Raw genomic sequence first — 17,644 nt, forward strand, 5'->3', positions numbered from 1 at the left:
TGGGTTAGCTTGGCATTCCTGTACTGATATTGGGTTCCCTATTTTGCTTTTCACCCCTTTGTATTCCATACTAACCACGGTAAATCTATATTAGGTCTACTATGGGAATTGACCATGGATTCAGCGCCACAACCCATCAGCTGATCATCCCTATCCTCCGAGGATCTATCATTGACCGAAGACATCTCATTTACCGCGGGATGCATAGCTGTGGTTCGCAATAATTACTCGACGTATACCGAGTGCAGTGGAGCAGCTAGCAAGAGGGGAAATATAAACACAAAGATGCCTTGTTCTCGCGCGAGGACTATTGTTCGCTAACCGACTGTTCTATTTTGGCATGGGGAGCGAGAAAATCTCTGGTTTTTAGCGACGTCGGTATTTCACAAACATGTAATAGGAAACACCGTATGGTGTCCGGTCCACTCTGATAATTCGTCCGTGGAGCTATATCGCACATGACATATTGGTAAAAAAAAAATATACAAAAGGACGACACGTTTGAATGGTTTCGTGAGCCATTATAAGTCTAAAATAACTCATCGTCGTGTAATGTTTTCTTAAACTGAAACATTGATTAATCGATACGAGCAAATAGTTAATAAATTGTCCTCGTGCGTACACTTACCAAGAAAGGCAGTAGGGGATATTATACCGGTCCTCTTGCTAACCGCGATAGCGATCCCGGTCTCCATGTACGGTACAGTAAAGTCAACGACAGCTTCCCTTTCGGAATTAATCATAAGACTCGTCATCACCATATCCGTCTTCCGATTGACAAGGTCCGCTATTAGACCGTTCCATTTTCCATTCTCCTATCGATGGTAAGAATAGATTACATTACAAAGTATTGCGTGATAAAATACGAATATTGTTACGAGAGTTTATAAGTTACTATTCTATTTTAACCGTTCGACAAGGGACATTTTTGATAACTGCATAATTGTCTACATAGAACATTACGTATTTTAAATATGTTTTCTAATTTAATTTTAAATGTTTACTTTCCCATTTTACATAAAGCGTATTATCAAGCAAACAGTTATTCGATTACTTATATTTACGTAAGACATTAGTTTATTTTCCAGATTTCTGTACAAGAATATTTGCAAACATTTTGTTTATATTAATTGAGATAACATGTTTGTAAGATGTATCCTACTTCAATACTTCGTGCCGTTGAACTCAATCTTCTCAAATGTACAAACGTAATAATGAACGTTAAGAAATATCGATAATTGTGTTACAATGAAAGGAATCTTACATTTTAAATAACAATTTGAAGTTTGTACTAAAAAATACGTAACCTAGAAATTAATTTCTGGAAAGACTTTTATTTCCGATATCAAGTTCTGTATCATCACCGTGTAAATCTTGTTTGCTTGTAAATTTTCAAATTCTTTAGTTCTGCAACATCGTTAATTTTCTCGATTTTTAGTTTCACGAGGTTGGTTTCGCTGGTGCGAACGTTCAAACACTGCATATACCCGTGCAATTATTGATGCATGCGGATGAATTACTTTGTCCTTTGGCAACGGAATTTCTTTTTTTTTTCGACACGTAAGTTTATGAAGTTACCGTAATTTGCACGCGGATATACATGTAGACGCATAAGCCAGAGCATATTCGCTGACGCTGTAACGGCGTTCTATCGCCGTACACCACGGAGCTCTATTCTCGATGCAAATTCCAGTGTACCGTTAATGGACACCGGCGCAATTACGCGTGATTCATCTATATCGCTGTTCCATCGATATTGCTTCGCAGCATTAAAACCTAAAAGGTTGGATTAAACGGGATTGCCCGGTGGCGCGTGTAGCAATGCTCCTACTTCCAAGACATTTCCAGCCCATTTTCACGGTTATTGAAATTAATCCCGGCTGTTAAAAGGATCGGAGCCTCCCATTGGTTTTACCGGAAACGATCATACGTTCGATTAACTTTGTTCCACGCTTTTGAAAATGTCTTCGACATGCTAGAAATGGACTTATTCATCTTCGTTTATCTATCGATTGATAAATGCGACTTTTGCACATTTTTTACTGAAAAACTGTAAAACTTCGTTCAGGAAACGTTTTCGTATCTTAAATATTGTAAATGTTTTATATATTTAATTGCAAGTATTTAAAATATTTAAATGTAAATATTTTAAACGGTCATACATGTTTTCACATTATAAGACACATAACTGCTTCACATTTTGTGGTAGCAATTCGATTCTGCTGCTTCTAATAAGGTTCCACCGGTAGGAATATCAAGAAAATGTCTTGGAAAGTGGAAATCGTACACACGATTCCATTCCCACCGATTCATGATGTTTGCTTTGCGTGATCGTAGAAACGTGGCACACCGTAATGTTTGTCTGACCGAGATTGGGAGCTCAAAACGTATAAACACAAGGACTTATGTGATTGAGTAGAAAAAATAACAGACTACCTTCCTATTACGTCGCGTTATGACATTTTATGAGATAGTGCACTTCATTTCGAAATGGAAGACATTTCGATTTCGAAATATCGATCTAATTTTCATTAGCTCGTCGCGACGTTGATTATTCTACCATGCAGAGCTCCCGAAATGTTACGCTGTGTCGTCAATCAGTTTTTAATAGTATTTTTGAGCCACGTATGTATGTATTTATATTTTAATGCGAATATAAGAACTTTTAGATATTTTATACTTTCAAATAAATGCCAATAGCAATGACAACCGATAGTTGTGTCGTTAACAATACGTTGGTATATTGTGCAGGACAATTCGTGGAAACGGTCAAAAAGTGGCTGTAATAAACATATTCGAACTGAAGATTCGATATTTTCGAGGAGGTGAAAAAGGTTGGTGTTAAAGAATAAGACAGACAAATGTAATGAAATTATATAATGTTGAAAAATTATATAATATAAGTATATTATATAAGTATCATTCTTTAGTCGCCGATGATTAATCGAAGAATTAAAAATTCTGGGTAGGTATTGTATAGTGTAAGTCACTGTGTGCGATGATCATCAATTTCAATTGCTCGTCATATAGAAGCTAATAGAAAATTTTACCATATTAAACTGATTCAACTAACCTAATTTAAGATCAATTTTCTCATCTAATGTTGTACAGGTTTTGCAAAAACCTGAAAATAACGTAAACACATAAAACAATTTTCACTAGTTTATAAAGTAGTACATAAATGTAAGCGATGCAGTTAAATGTAAGTGTGAAGCAGATCTGACGATGCGAGTATATGCCTTTTTAGAGCAGAATTTTTTGGTCTATGCGATGCAATCTTTTTTGACGTATCGAACATATTTTCTCTCACTTTTCCATTTACATTTCTCTCGGAAATCGAAATGGTAACAGCTACCTCACACGAGGGAAGCATATGAAATATTGTTCAAATGCTACGTGCGGAAATTGAGATTGAAAACATCGCGAACAGAAAGAGAGTAAGTTACGAAGTCCGCAGACGTAGTTTGAACTTTAATTCTAACCTCGACACGATCATGGCATAACCCCGAAGGAAACGTTTAGCCCTTTTCTCGACAAGATCCATTGGAATGTACACTGGGAACGCCCATTGTATTTGTCATTCTGGTATGTCGAAATGTTCCGTTATAAACGGTAAACGGGTTAAGAGGTAAATTAAGGTGGAAAAACGAGGAGCGGACGGGGATCGATACCTTGTCAAGTAATTGTCGAATACCGAGAGAGGTTGCTGGTGTAGTCGACTTAGCGAGTACTACAATATGTCAAGGACTCGTTATAAAGTCACCGTAACGCTCGGGGAACTCTTGTAAAATGACGTGGTCAGTGAAACTGTAACGACGGGAAATTTGTTCGAACTTACTTTCTCCAGCGTACCCCACTTGGCATCTTCCACCCTAAAGAGTTCGTAGGTGAACCCGATTTCTTCGGACAACTTCTGAAGCAGGTCAATGCAGAACCCGCTGCAGCACTGGAACAAGCTTTCGTTCTTCTGCGCCGTTGAAATATCTATGCTGAAAAACGACCGATCTAACGTCATTGCGAGCTTCTTCGGGAATGTTGTATCGCGCTGCTTCGACACGCCCGAGATTGTACCCGAACCCATCTTACCAGCGCAATTGATTGCGAACTTTTTAATCCTGTTGCAGACGTTCGCCAAGATATTTACGAGAATGGTTGAGACAGAAATAATGGCCAAATTCCATTTCGGTCGTGTTGTATCGTAACCGTGATCGATTCGTTGCCGGTAAAGGCGATTCTTGGTTTCCGATCTCTTACGGGAGAATTACCGTTCGCGAAAGAGTCGAAAAGTCGATACATTATTGTACTCCTTGAAAGTATTATACTCTTGAAACTGTTTTGCCAAACATTTTACGCTTGAATTCATTGAGACGACGGAGCTTCGACGATAAAATCAAACATATGGCACTGCTAGTTTTTTAATGGGTGGGCGTTCTCAAGGTTATTTCAAGATCACTTTGTTTTTGTTTTTGTTTTTTATGATAAACCTATATTTTTTATTTCGGAATTGTATTCGCTCTTGATATAACTTAACTATTTAATATCATAACATTCTAGCAACGATTATATTACGATATTTTCGTAATCGATTACAAAAGTGATCACGAAATAGTCAATTACTGCCCAACTCTGATATTATGGCTCATCGTGCACAGTTCAAATGTATTCTAATCGTTGAAGCATAGCAGACATAATGACCAAATAAATTTGTAGAGGTATGGGCCTTGATGATTGGGCCTTAAATTCTGGACGAAGAAAGAAGCAGCGAACACCTACAGCATTATTGCGTCACGGTTTAGCGACAGGCAAGGATATTGCTTGCCGGACATCGCAATAACACCCACTGGATCTAATTCAGCCCTGCGTCAACCGGTGATGCGTGTAGATTCGTGACTTGTGTTTCGTCGGTTGCATAAACAAGAAATTCTAGGATTGCGTCACATCTGAACAAATGATAATTCATATAAATAATTCATTTGAATAGGAATGTCGCACAGATAAATTTTAATGTTCCTGTAATTATGTAATTACGAAGTGTCTACACATATTAATTATCTGCAGAATAATTAATAGTTTATGTATAATTCCATTGGTCAATTAACAGGAATAGTTAGGTTATATTATATATAAAGGATCTTTGTATACGCTACCTTTTCGATCACTAAACGATCGTTCGTTCAAGGATTTAAACATCGATGCGAGAAATGTATGAGAAAATATCGATTCATTTTGCAGCTTACTGAAAAATATTTAACCACGTCAACGTATATTTCACGACTTTCGCAGCCACTCGATCGTAAAATCTTGCGTTACATAAGGATATTGGTACCTATGTGGAGAGGACTCGGTGACAGGAAGGTAGGAAGTCGATGCAAGTATATACGGTACGTATACATTAAGTTCCTGCTTGTATCGATCATGCTCTTTCTTCTCGCGCCATAAAATTTTACAACATTCGCGACGATTGTTCAACCTCCGACGTGCCTGCTTTCTTACGTGCGATAAATTGTTATGTTCTAGGGAAACTCAGTCAATCCTACACAATCATGCTTGAAAAGTTACGTCAAGCTGTACAGTCCCGTCCATAAACCGCCATAGGGTTTGTTGACTTTTGAAAATCTGTTTTAACCCTTCGACGGGTGATCGGGTCATTTTCACCCTTTATTCGAATTGCCACTTAATTATTCAGTTTCCGACAATTAAATTCAATAAATTTCTGGTTTTACAAAAAATTATTCAATGTAATCGTGCTACATTCTCTTTATTACAAAAATATATTAACTAAGATAAACTACTAACTAATATGAGTGTAATTATAATATTAATTTAGAACAGTGCTCAATATTAACAACACTTTAATATTAAATCGATTCGATACGGTGAGGTGTAGTATCGGAGTTAAGATAATTTTATAGGTGATTTCACTCGTCTATTTAAATTCCAACATTATTTCTTTCAGTGTACAAAGAAGAATAAATACATACACACGTTCTATAGTTTTATATCACGGTACGCGAAGAGCCATTACCCTTTTCTCTGTTGGCAGTTTGCCATAGAGTTTCCACTTTAGGAACAAAGAGATTTTATCATCGTTATACGTACTATTTCGTGGCAATTGTTTCTCGTGCTAGGTTGTTCGCCATTGTTCCCCGAAGATAAAGGAACTTGGAAGATTATGTCTTCAAAATACATAGTTAATAAACGCGAGTATCGACGAGCAGTTGAAAAATATACTGCTTGAGAGACACTTTTGTTTGTGAACATAGTATAGATATTTGGTCGATCGTTTAGATTTTAAAGATTATATTAGATCGTTAAGTATATGAAATACATAGTTAGTTATAAGTTGAAAAAAGTGTATAAGAATCTGCGAGAAATCTTGTTAGATTCGAGATAATCGCAGGAAACTCTAATCGACTTACACGGGTTCCCAAGCCCGAAATTAGCTAAAATCCGCTTGTGTGGAGGTTCGGATAAATCGGTTGAAATTTGGCGAGCTTGAATGGTAGTTTATTGAAGTTTTATGGGATTACGGAAAATCTGATCAGATTTAACGAAGATAAGGTGTGAGAATGCGAGGATTTTGCTAACTCTCAAGAAATCCATTAACGTGTAACTTAACCCGAAGAGATCTGCTAGATAGTGCGAGTAGACCTGGTAAGTATAATGAGATTACACTGGATTCTAACAGATTTGATGCAATTTGAGATCGCGCGCGTGTTAGAAATCTACAAAGCCCTTGCGAAGTTGAATACGACACTCTGGCTTCGAACAGATTCTGTTCTACAATTTGTAGAATTAAGATCTTAGAAATGTGACGATGTTTATAGTCTGTTAACGATTGGCATTATTCGGAGAAAATGAAGAGAATCTACAAGGAACTATGATTTGGTTAAATTATGAAAAAAACGCTCTGATTTGGTTGGGTAAATATAATATAAATATAATATTCATCTTGTAAAAAATTGTGAACGAATGTAACGTATGCAACGTATAAAATCGAGTCTAGGTTAATTGACGAGATATTAACATTTATATTCGTGTATATTTTACAAGAGAACTATGAACTGGTATAAATGGTATTGTTACTGTAGTGGGTACCGCATACACGCGCACATAATAGAAACTCTCTCCGATACTACGGAAGTATCGTTAGAGCACCTAGCCGATTATATTAGAAGTAAACCTTTAAGATATCACAGGAGTAGGGACGAAGTCGGTCCAGTTCTCCTTCTTGCACCGTGTTATTGGTGCAACATTACAGCTAGGTACAACTTCCTCCGACGACTAAAGACACCTCGAGCTGTAAACGAGATAATTTTGTTAGGCTAGATAAGAAAGCAGTCTTTCGTTACATTTAATGGCTGGCTGTATCTAGGTTAACGTTTATGGACTATTTCAGCATCGGTTCACGCGCATTACATATCTCCGATAAAGACTGTTTTCTGCGAACGGAAAAAAGTTCATTCAGAAGCGGGTGTTGTAGACGTTAAATCTAACAAAATGCACAGGACAAGCATGGAAAGTATAGACTGCCCGACGAGCGTTCGCTATAAAGATGCCATGAACTACGGGCTATAAAATCGATCGTTGTGGCGATCATTTCCCTAGGTACAGTATTGGCAAGATGCGTCGTAAAAATTGTTTTAAAATTTTCACGTTCCGTGTCATTTTTATAATTGATTATCGCTCCGACGATGCTCGAGTCCGTTCGAAGCTAGAGTATAAATTTCTTTAAAAAAATATACTTACAAACCGAAAATAAAATACAGCGATAATTTAGAGAGTATTTTTGAAATAATATTTTGTCCAGTTTCAAAAGATTTGAATACTGCACATGTTCCCTGAAAAATTCAACCTACAATTGTTTTATTCATTCGCAGATCGAACTGAATATTCATGGAGACGAATTACCGTAATGTGGTATCTAACACTTGGTACATTAAATGTTATCTTGAATAATTCATGGCATTTCGAGTGCGTGTCTCGAGTACAAGATTCTATTTCACAAAAGCGCTTCTTGAATAAAATAGTTGACGACGCGATGGTCGGAGCGGAGTGCTCGAAAAATCGATTAGAATGGAACGAGGAGAAAGCGAAAAAAAGACTTGCTCGAGGGAAAAGGAGAAGTAACCACTTTTCGACACGTTTGATGCGAGCATCGCGTAGCAAAAGAATCGAGGAGAATCCAGATTCATAATGGAAACGTGAGGATTATCCTAGATCTGGTTGATCTCATTTTTTGATCTCTCAGTTGATCGATAAGTTGCGCAGCATTTTTTGTTACAAAAGCAAACAACATAAAATACAACATAAAATTTACAGAATTTATTCAATTTCAGATTATCCTTTCCTCATCGGTCTTGTTTCTGCAGAAAATAAATGTTATTAAACACAATTTGTTCTGCATGTTAGTTTCTTGAAAATAAGAAGCATAAAATTGGCTTCGTTGCTATAGTCTATTGTATATTCAATTTTCTGAACACGATTCGTTCGAGTAACATTGTTGGCAGATAGGTAGGAGGTCTGAATGATAACGCGAGGAAATCTCGGTCGAACGTGCTCTTAATACTCTGATATCGGGAAAAAACTTCCAGTACGATATCCCTTTTCCATTTCACAGGTATAGGAAGTCCTTTATGGTTTCTCGTAGTACCCGCTTCTTGCCTGCGCATTCCGCATCATCGACCGCATCCCGAGCTACCTGCTCCTACAAGTAGCTAACCACCAGTTACTTCCTCTTCCAGTTTCTCTGCCGTTCCAGTGCCGCGCTATCCGCTTTGAAATCAATTTTTATCCCACAGCGAGTCGTGCGGATTCTTGGCGAGACTGTACGTACCACTTGTTTGGTCCATTAGGTTCGTACACAGCACACCGAGAGGTTTACAAATGATTCCAGATCTTCAGCAATGATCGCGCTTCCGAAGGCTACCTCCGCGAAGGTTACAGTAACCCGTATACTCTGACTATTTTTATAAAACTAGAGAGTACTCTTCTGTGTGTCTTCAGGATTTTATTTACTCTTGGGTTGTTTCATAAGTCTTATCGCAAATGCTTCGAGAGTTATTTTATCTTCTTCTTTCAAAATGCATCTTGAATTGTTGTATCTAATTAGAAGTTTCAGTTGCGGTGTTAAAAACTATGCAGTTCTGTTTGAAATATAAAGATATTTGCTTCTCTTCTGTCAATGTGTCATTCATGATTATGTTTCATGATTTTATGCATTTAAAAAGAAATGACAGGATCAACGAATGGACGACTTTTCCATCAGACTTATGTTTCTTGCAATTAAATTACACAATTCTCATTTTGCATAATAATCTACAGTTTGGTGTGTGATACAGTTATTATAATAAAGTTTACGTTGTTATTATAGTTACGCTAATTAATAAAAGCTCCGTATGTTTATAATTGAAAAACAGATACCAGATTTTACTGTAAGACAAAATTGATATCTTTGAAAAGAAAAAATCACGTTTGAGCGATTTTTATGGATAACCATAAGACACTATGTTTGTGACAAACTGTACGATTGTTTCGGACAATTTATTGTTTGAACGAGCGTTTTGTCGCGTGAAAAAAAATGAAATATCTTTCTATAATTTAGTTGCAACACGTCATTATGAATCTTTGAACAATAACAGGTTCTCGTTCTCGTTTGGATAGAGGCTGCTCTCGAGATCGCAAGTACTTTAAAGTTAAGTGAAAAACCTAGTAATTCTGGCTCTTTTAATTTGAAGTACACGGAAACTGTGGCGGGGAGTTAAACTCGCGACCCGCCTTTCATAAGCTACTCAAACGTTTTCGTTAAAAAGCCAAAGAAAAGTTTGTGAATTGAAACCGTGTCGAGAACGTTTCCCAACGAACGCCCGAAACTTTAGCAACTCCAAAGGATATTGCTCCTGGATATCACGGAAGTGTTTGCGTAGTTTCGACGCCTCCTCTCGATTGCTTTCCGCTCGATGTCCCGGCGCGTGGCGTATCAGTGTAAATCGCCTCTGACAACGGGGCCAAATTAGGGAAAGAGTTTTCCGTCTTTTAAACATCGATTTCTGAAGTTTACTGTCGTAAGCGTCACGACTTTCTTGCGCTTGTCAATGGAAATTACTCTCGCCATTTGCCATCTTATGGAACGAATCGTAGTCGAGTGCTAAAATGTACAGAGTGTCACATAATTATTGCTCTTTAACGAAAAACTGATATTACCATGAGAGAAATAAAATTAACAATCGATCCGATATACTTGAAAGTGAGATATCGAGTTCTAATCAAGAAAACGATGTTCTCTAATTTTATACTAGAAAAAGCCATAAATAATGTAAGACACGTAGCACGTAAGCACGTGATTAGCGAAAGCTCATAACGGTAGTTTCAGGTTCTATAATATTCTGCCATTTTGTAAATCCGAAGAGCTCGATGCTCGGAAGATAGTGGATGAAGCGTACTTTCGATGAAGATCCGCTACAGATTCTCTAAGTACTCTTTTAATCCGTAACTCCTTTTTAAGTCTGCGCGACTGTCGGACACAGTAGCGATGCTATTAACGCTGAACTCTGTACAATCCGAAGAATATAATATGCTGGAGTATCGTTGAATACGAGGCCGATATTTCTTCGCTTTCAATGATTCAACACCGTCGGAGTTTACTTTTCCTTAAAAGATTGCCGTGATATTGTAATTGAAGTGCCGGTGTTATCGGGAAAACGATAGCGGAAGAACATTTCTGCAAGATCGTATTTTCACTCAATATCCATCGGTAACACAATAGGCTATTTACTTTCGAAGCTTGACAACTTCATATTGTGCCGAGGAAGAATTGAAATGCATGACAACGAAATAAGAAATACGAAAGGTAATTATTGAATGAACGGTCTCGACGAATCTGCGAAAGACGTTGACGTTTACAAATTGCAACACGACCATCGCCGTCTTCGATGGAAACTTGGCGCGGAGAATTGATCGATGTACGATGTTCTCCTCGTAACAGACATGTGGTTCTGTCGTAGCGACGTTTAGAGTTACCGATGGTTTCATTATGCACCCCTTGTAAAACGGTACACCGAGAACATGGTGTACGAATTGCGATTCTTATAATACGGTTTCCAGTCGCAGCGGAGGAGAAAATTTAAAACTATTATCCAGAGACGACGAGTTAATTCGCATTATTCGTTCACTTCTCACCTACGTCCTTAATAGACATTCGTCGGAAACTTTGCGGAAAACGAGTAAGTCGAGTGCCAATATCATTGCCCGGCATTACGTTCATTTCCATAGCGACGAGTGGTTCCGGTAAGGTTTTAATCCTGGCCACGGTGTTCGCGTCCGCATAATCTGTGAACTCTATACGCGAGAGAGTGCCGCTGAGAGGACTATACACCGTTTACACAGAGCGAAGCTTGAATTCGCGGCACCACCGTCCGATTATCCCCGACAATTTCTAGCTCATGCTAATCCTCGAGATGGAGGGACGGCGGGAACGTGTCGCGGAAACGAATGCCAGGATCTAAGTACCGGATCATAGATCTCCGACCGCTTTTTCCGTTGGTTGATCGCCTCGTTTATCTTTCGTCAATGGCAAATTTTTCATCGCGTTCGTGCCTTTCCCGCGGTCCCATCTAATTCGGACTGAATTTTCAGAAGTAACCACTCGGATCGGAACGCTTTAACGTGTACATATTCCTACAGACCTTTCAAGGAAGATTGGTCGATGCGTCGATGTGTGTTCACTTTTAAACCTTTGCACTGGATTGGTGACTCTGAGGCACCATGACAAATTCGTTGGAGAACGTACTTACAACGGGAATTTACGATCGTGGAAATCGCTTTTGAATCGAATGTGGGTTAAAGTTACAGCAAATTCGTAATATAGTACAACTTGAGCAATTTCCAAGCTTCCGGTTGCCTCTATTGTAACATTTTCAATTACGGCTTTGGGGCGCGATTCCATCGCTCTCTTTATAATAGCCAACTTGGCAATTCGCGTTCAAACAAAGTCTCAATTTTCCGCAGCACGGTGCGGCGCGGCCATTTTTCTTCGTCTTTGCACGATCTTGCAAAGGTATACTGGCCTAGACAAGCGGAATTTTTAATTACAGCATGACCGAAGTAATCTCTGCAACGGCTGCGAATTTTCCACCACCTTTCCACTTTCTATAATTGTCTGTCTTCCTCGCGGAATGGTGCGATCCTCTTTCCAGATCTGATGACAAGGGCAAAATTACACGTCAAAGGAGAAAAAACATTCTACGGCTGTGCTATTTTCTTGTGAATGGGCGTTGGAGGGGGGTGGGTGGGGGGATGGATCCCGGTACAATCAGTGCGAGGATTAAATGAGAACCAGACGTGAAAAAATTTGAAAATGAAGAATACATTTAGAACGGCGATGCAATCTCATTTCAATTTGAATATAAATTAAGATGTCACCATCACGTGGTGCAATCTAGCAAGTTTCAGGTCATTAACTTTCCTTCGCTTACAGAAGTCTGGTCTAACATAGACGCGTCTACGATTATTGGCTTGTAAATATTTATAATTTATCGAATGTGTTTTAGTTAATCCGAGCAATGGTTTGACAATCGATAATGTCACGATAATTAGTGGGGTGACCGAAAAAGAGAATATTCGTCGTATGCGACTGGTAGAAAATTGATTCGCTTTCAATCCTTACCATGAATCTTATCTCGTCACGCAGGCAAAGCACATTCTTACCCGGAGGAATTTCAATTTCTGCAGACCTACCGTTGTTAGGCAATTACTCGAGCGTCACTGTTTTAGTCGTCGATGTTTACGATCTTTCGAGTTTCTAATTAATCCGAGCAGCACGTTCCCCGTTGCAGCTGATTCTTTGTCTATATCGACAACTTCGCCAATTGGATTCCATCTGGTCCTACTATTCGCGTCGTTCAAGTAATTTGCCCATTTGTCGCTAATCGTGTTTTCAACCGAAGACGGAGAGACTGAGACTGTGACTGTGTTCTCGTTGGGAATGTGTCGCGTAAAATTGTTCGGTATTTGATCAAATTCTCTTGGTAATTTAATATGGAAGGAGAATATCGGAGTAACGTATAAATAAGATTGCACGTAGATTTATCAACCTTCTCTTCGCATTTAGTCTTGTTTTCATGTAATGCAGACGTAAAATAACGATGGAACGGGAAATGAGGGGTGCCCGAAATCATTGGAAATAACTTCTTCCTTAGCGCAAATGCGATCCGCGGATTTACTTACGAATTCTCAACGAAAAAATGAAAAACTGTCCAATGAGAGGCGAGCTCGATCGATAAAAAGGTAAAAAGAAACGACAGTTTTTTATTTTTCTTTCGTACCAAGTAATAGCAAAATTAAAAGTTGTTTTAAAAGTTGTACGAACACTTTTATGGGCCGCTATATGTCCGCTCGAGTTTTCCTAATCCACAACAAATTCTACCAATAACAATAGGTGTTCACATAAATGGAGTAACGCTCGACGGTAGTTCAGATAATAGGAGTTCGGTAGAAGTTTGCTACATCGCGCATTGTCAATAATTACGTTCCAATAAATGGAGTTCAGACAAGTAGAGTTCTACCGCATGTATTGCGCGAAAGCCGGTAAAGAAGAATCTAGCACTATAACCAAGTAACTTTTCCATTATCCCAATTCCCATGTTTCCTTGATCAGTTCGGATAACCGAGTTTCTACTGCACATCCGTTTTCAAAAGTTGCACAGTCTTGGTAAACTTTGTACAATCCGTATTTCGATTTACTCTTTCTCTAGACTCGATCCTTGCAAACATAGCCATGGAGAGCAACTAACGTGCAAAATTTCAGGGAAATTGGGCGTGGCTAATTGCGCAACTATTTTGCATACGACCGTTTGGCGGGCTGGTAGCAAGTACGAAGTTTTGCAATTCGGATGACCAGAGTTTGGGAACCTCGGAAGCCGCCGTTAAAAAAATCCGTCTCGTGCCAGGGCAACGCTATTCGTCTACATTTATCGGGCGTCCTCTGATATAATTGAAATATTATTTCGTACAAACAAGAGTGTTTCATTAACTATTTCCAATAGTTCTTCAAATATTTTTACCCAGGTCTGTTCCGGACCACTTCGCCGGCAACTTCTCGTAAAGTTGGGCTCGAGAATTATTCCGCGAGGCATCCACGGCATCATCCTAATACGATTTTCGTCCAAGGGAGGCAGCTGGCGAAGGCGGCGCGTGACCAGAGACTCGCGAAGTCCAACAGCGACGGCGAATTTCGACTCATCCGCGTTACATATTCGCGGAGCGTAGCCATGATCTGCTGCGGAGGGCCGTTACCGCTAATCAGAGTTTTCCGGGCTCGCAGCTCGAGACAGTGAAAACGGAAGCACGTAAATGGATGTGCGGAACCGAGTTAGGGTACCGCATCGCCGCCGCGCCGCGAGCATAATTTACCTACAAGGCGCTAGTTCATAGTTTCCGTCGCGGAATTCCACGAGGAGAATTCAATTTCGGACAGCAGCGTGCGAGTCCCAGCTATTATACGTTATTCTTTCCAGGCCGCTGCTTCATCGAGGCGAGATCTCGCCCACCTGCCAACCGTTTCCCGTCTTTCCCCATCTGTTTCTTTCCTTGGCGACGCACAGTGGGGCGAAGCAACAAAGTTGTGACACAATCAAAGAACTTTTTATAGAATCGAGATAAAGCAACTATCCTTTTAGAAAGAATGTAGCGTGAATATTTTTTAACCTTGAAAATTTATGTCGAACTTGAAATATTTCAAATTGTGATTTATCCAACACCATGTACAGTTGGATCGTATCGTCTCTACTCTTCCTTTATTCCGTAATATTTAAGCTTTAACATAAAAAGAATATCATCGTTTTATCTACCAAATTTCTACCAAAATCACGTCACAGGGTTGAGTCACCTTTCAGAGCTCGCCCCCTTCTTTCCTTCCTTCTCCCGCACCCTCGGAGAACGCGCCGCGATCGCAACTTCGGATGAAATTGACGTCGTTCATTCTTGACGAAATCAGTTAAACGTCCAACCAGCCGGACTAACGCTGTTACCGCGTAGCCAGCAAATGAATTACCGACTACCTGACACGCAAACACGACGGTGCGCTGTCCGTCGTGTGAAATATAGGATGGTCAGAATGTCTCGATCCATTTCAACACGTTGACCGCGCCGTCGTCGTGCTGGCTCGACGACCGCGAACATTCGATAAAATGGAGGTAGTTTATTCGGTCCTTTAACGCTATGACTGCCGTGTCACACATACATATGTGGGCGTAGGAAATATTTGCTCTATCCCAAGTCTATCCCAATTTCGTCATTCATGAAAATAACGAAGGAAGTATTTATTGTGTCAACCATGCAATAAAAGTGTAAACTACGATCGAAAATTAGAATTAGTCAGACGCGTGTGTAGCAACGCTGCTCGAATGAATTTAAATATGCATCATTAACATCACCTGAAGTGGAGCATGGTAAAAATCACATATATTTATCGGATAAACGATATAACTTGATTTGTATAGTATGGAAATGTATCAAATGGAAACATGGTTTGATTTGAAGGTGCAAATTCCAAAATCACGACATTAATTCCATCGATGTTTTCTTAAACGAGATTATATATTTTTGTCGTTATAACGTAATAGCTGGGGTTAAGACCTATCCATTAACCTATAATACCATGATCTTCGTACGATCTCGAGAAAAATGTTCTTTCTATTACAATATCTATCTTTTCAAGATAAAAGTGTTTTACTCCGACTTCTTTGCATATTATCAAAAACAAGTAAAATATTCATCAAGTTATCAAGTTATTTTGTTCACCCTGTATAGGTGACGGAATTATTTTTCCAAAAATAAATTTTCATGTTAACGTATTCGGTGTACCAAAGGTTAACATCTGGAAAATGCAAGAAGGTTCAAAGAGTATTTAATATGATACATCTTTACTAAACAACTTGGGTAGGAATTTTTTTTTTTTTAATAACTATAACTTTTGAGATATCCTGCTGTACTCGCTTAAACAAGACAACCTGTAGAATATCAACATGTTGAAACCTTAACAAGAAACGGAGAACGAAAAAATAAAGATTTGTCTACTTACTCGATAAGATCGGATGCCTTGGCTATTTGACAGTGGACACCACGATCTACCAAACATTTTCCAGTGACAGGGTCTGGCGGTGCTAGATTGATGTACGGCGGCTCCTCCAGGAAGGTTATTTTTAAATTGAACTTTTCCGGAACTCCTTGAGGAGGTGTATGAGTGTTTCCGGGCCACACGATGTCCTTGATGTCAAGACCTTCTTTCTCCCAGGATTTCCAGACACCGATCTGTTGACAGAAACCAAACAAAAAATGATCCATATGATCCAAAAAATTTTTTTTCAATATCCACGATATATAATATCCCAGATTTATTTCACAGCTCCTCGGAGGACCTTGTGAATTGTATCCTACCGAAATCCGTCTTTGAGAGCACCGTATATTGCGGTGAAGCAATACCAGATAAAGCGATTGAAAATTTCGAACGAAATTGCTCGGCTCGCGGAACAAAGTGGAGAAGATTGCGGGCGTTCAGGAGTGAAAATGGCAGTCCGGTAAAACTTCGTTGGCATTTCGAATATGTAATAGGCGGGGAAAGGGGTGTCTCTCGCGCGCGATCGTCCGACATTCGAATATTGGAATTCGATACAGATACGGTTGGTATGTGTTGCCGATGTAAATTCATTCGCGCTCCCCTCGACTGACTCGAACTCGTTCGTACAGTCGTCGTCAACGTCGCGCGTCGTACGAAGGCGGCTTGCAATTTTTCATTCGCCCCTGACACGACGGAAACAAAGAGTGACAATGAATGCAGGCCACTAATTTCTTCGCGCAGAACACTTTATCATGGCCGATGCGTGACGCATCGAGACATCTGCATCCAGAACATGTAGGCGTGTCTACGAAGTAATAAGTCTGATTTAATTCAGGTGAAATGGGGTAAGTGCAGACTAGATTTTACATATAAAACATGTGTATTTTCAATCGTCAACGTATATTTACATAATTGTACATATAATTACGTAGTTCACATAATTATAGATATAATTACGCAGTTTACATAATTATAGAAATAATTATACCGTTTACATAATTATATATATATATATATATATATATATATATATAATTACACAATTTACATAATTATATCAACTAATAACTTACTTAATTAATATAAAAATACTTAGTTAAGTATTGAGTATTTGGCATTGACGATAAATAGATTTAATTGATGGTCAATGTTTTACAGATCGAATATAGATAACAATCAAATTAATTTCATCGTGCTTTGATTTTTAAAACGTATTTCGTTAGGCTCCTTTCACGTGTATCAGTGCGTAATGTAATTAGACTGCCAATGACGTACTCCGCGACGCACCGTATTTATTGAAAGCTTGTCGGAATTGTCGTAAGCGTTACAGATGACAACGCGCGACATCAGATTTACAGAAAGTTGCCTTTACCGGCAGTGGGAGCGAGATTAATGGCAATACTGTAGCAACGGAACGGCTGCGAGTATTAGGAAGTAGGTACGCGATACCTGTAAATAATGTTTCCCGTCAAGTAGCTTACCGAGCTGCCGAGGAAATGTTGAGACACGTCCACGGTGCGGAGAATCAGT

General features: G+C 39.0%; 1 protein-coding gene across 9 annotated transcripts in view; it reads right to left on the reverse strand.

Annotated features, from left to right (window-relative positions):
• The window catches only part of Nmdar2 (glutamate ionotropic receptor NMDA type subunit 2), a 232,921-nt gene that overhangs the window by 23,800 nt on the left and 191,477 nt on the right, over window positions 1–17,644 (reverse strand). For all 9 annotated transcript variants that reach the window (XM_033484377.2, XM_033484380.2, XM_033484376.2 and 6 more), the window contains 3 exons: window positions 16,079–16,308; window positions 3,839–3,989; window positions 629–815 (listed from right to left, as the gene is read on the reverse strand). In XM_033484377.2, coding sequence (XP_033340268.2) covers window positions 629–815; window positions 3,839–3,989; window positions 16,079–16,308 — 568 coding nt within the window. The remainder of the gene's footprint in view (window positions 1–628; window positions 816–3,838; window positions 3,990–16,078; window positions 16,309–17,644) is intronic.

This window comes from Megalopta genalis, chromosome 13 (assembly GCF_051020955.1).
Source record: "Megalopta genalis isolate 19385.01 chromosome 13, iyMegGena1_principal, whole genome shotgun sequence".
Lineage (NCBI taxonomy): Eukaryota > Metazoa > Arthropoda > Insecta > Hymenoptera > Halictidae > Megalopta > Megalopta genalis.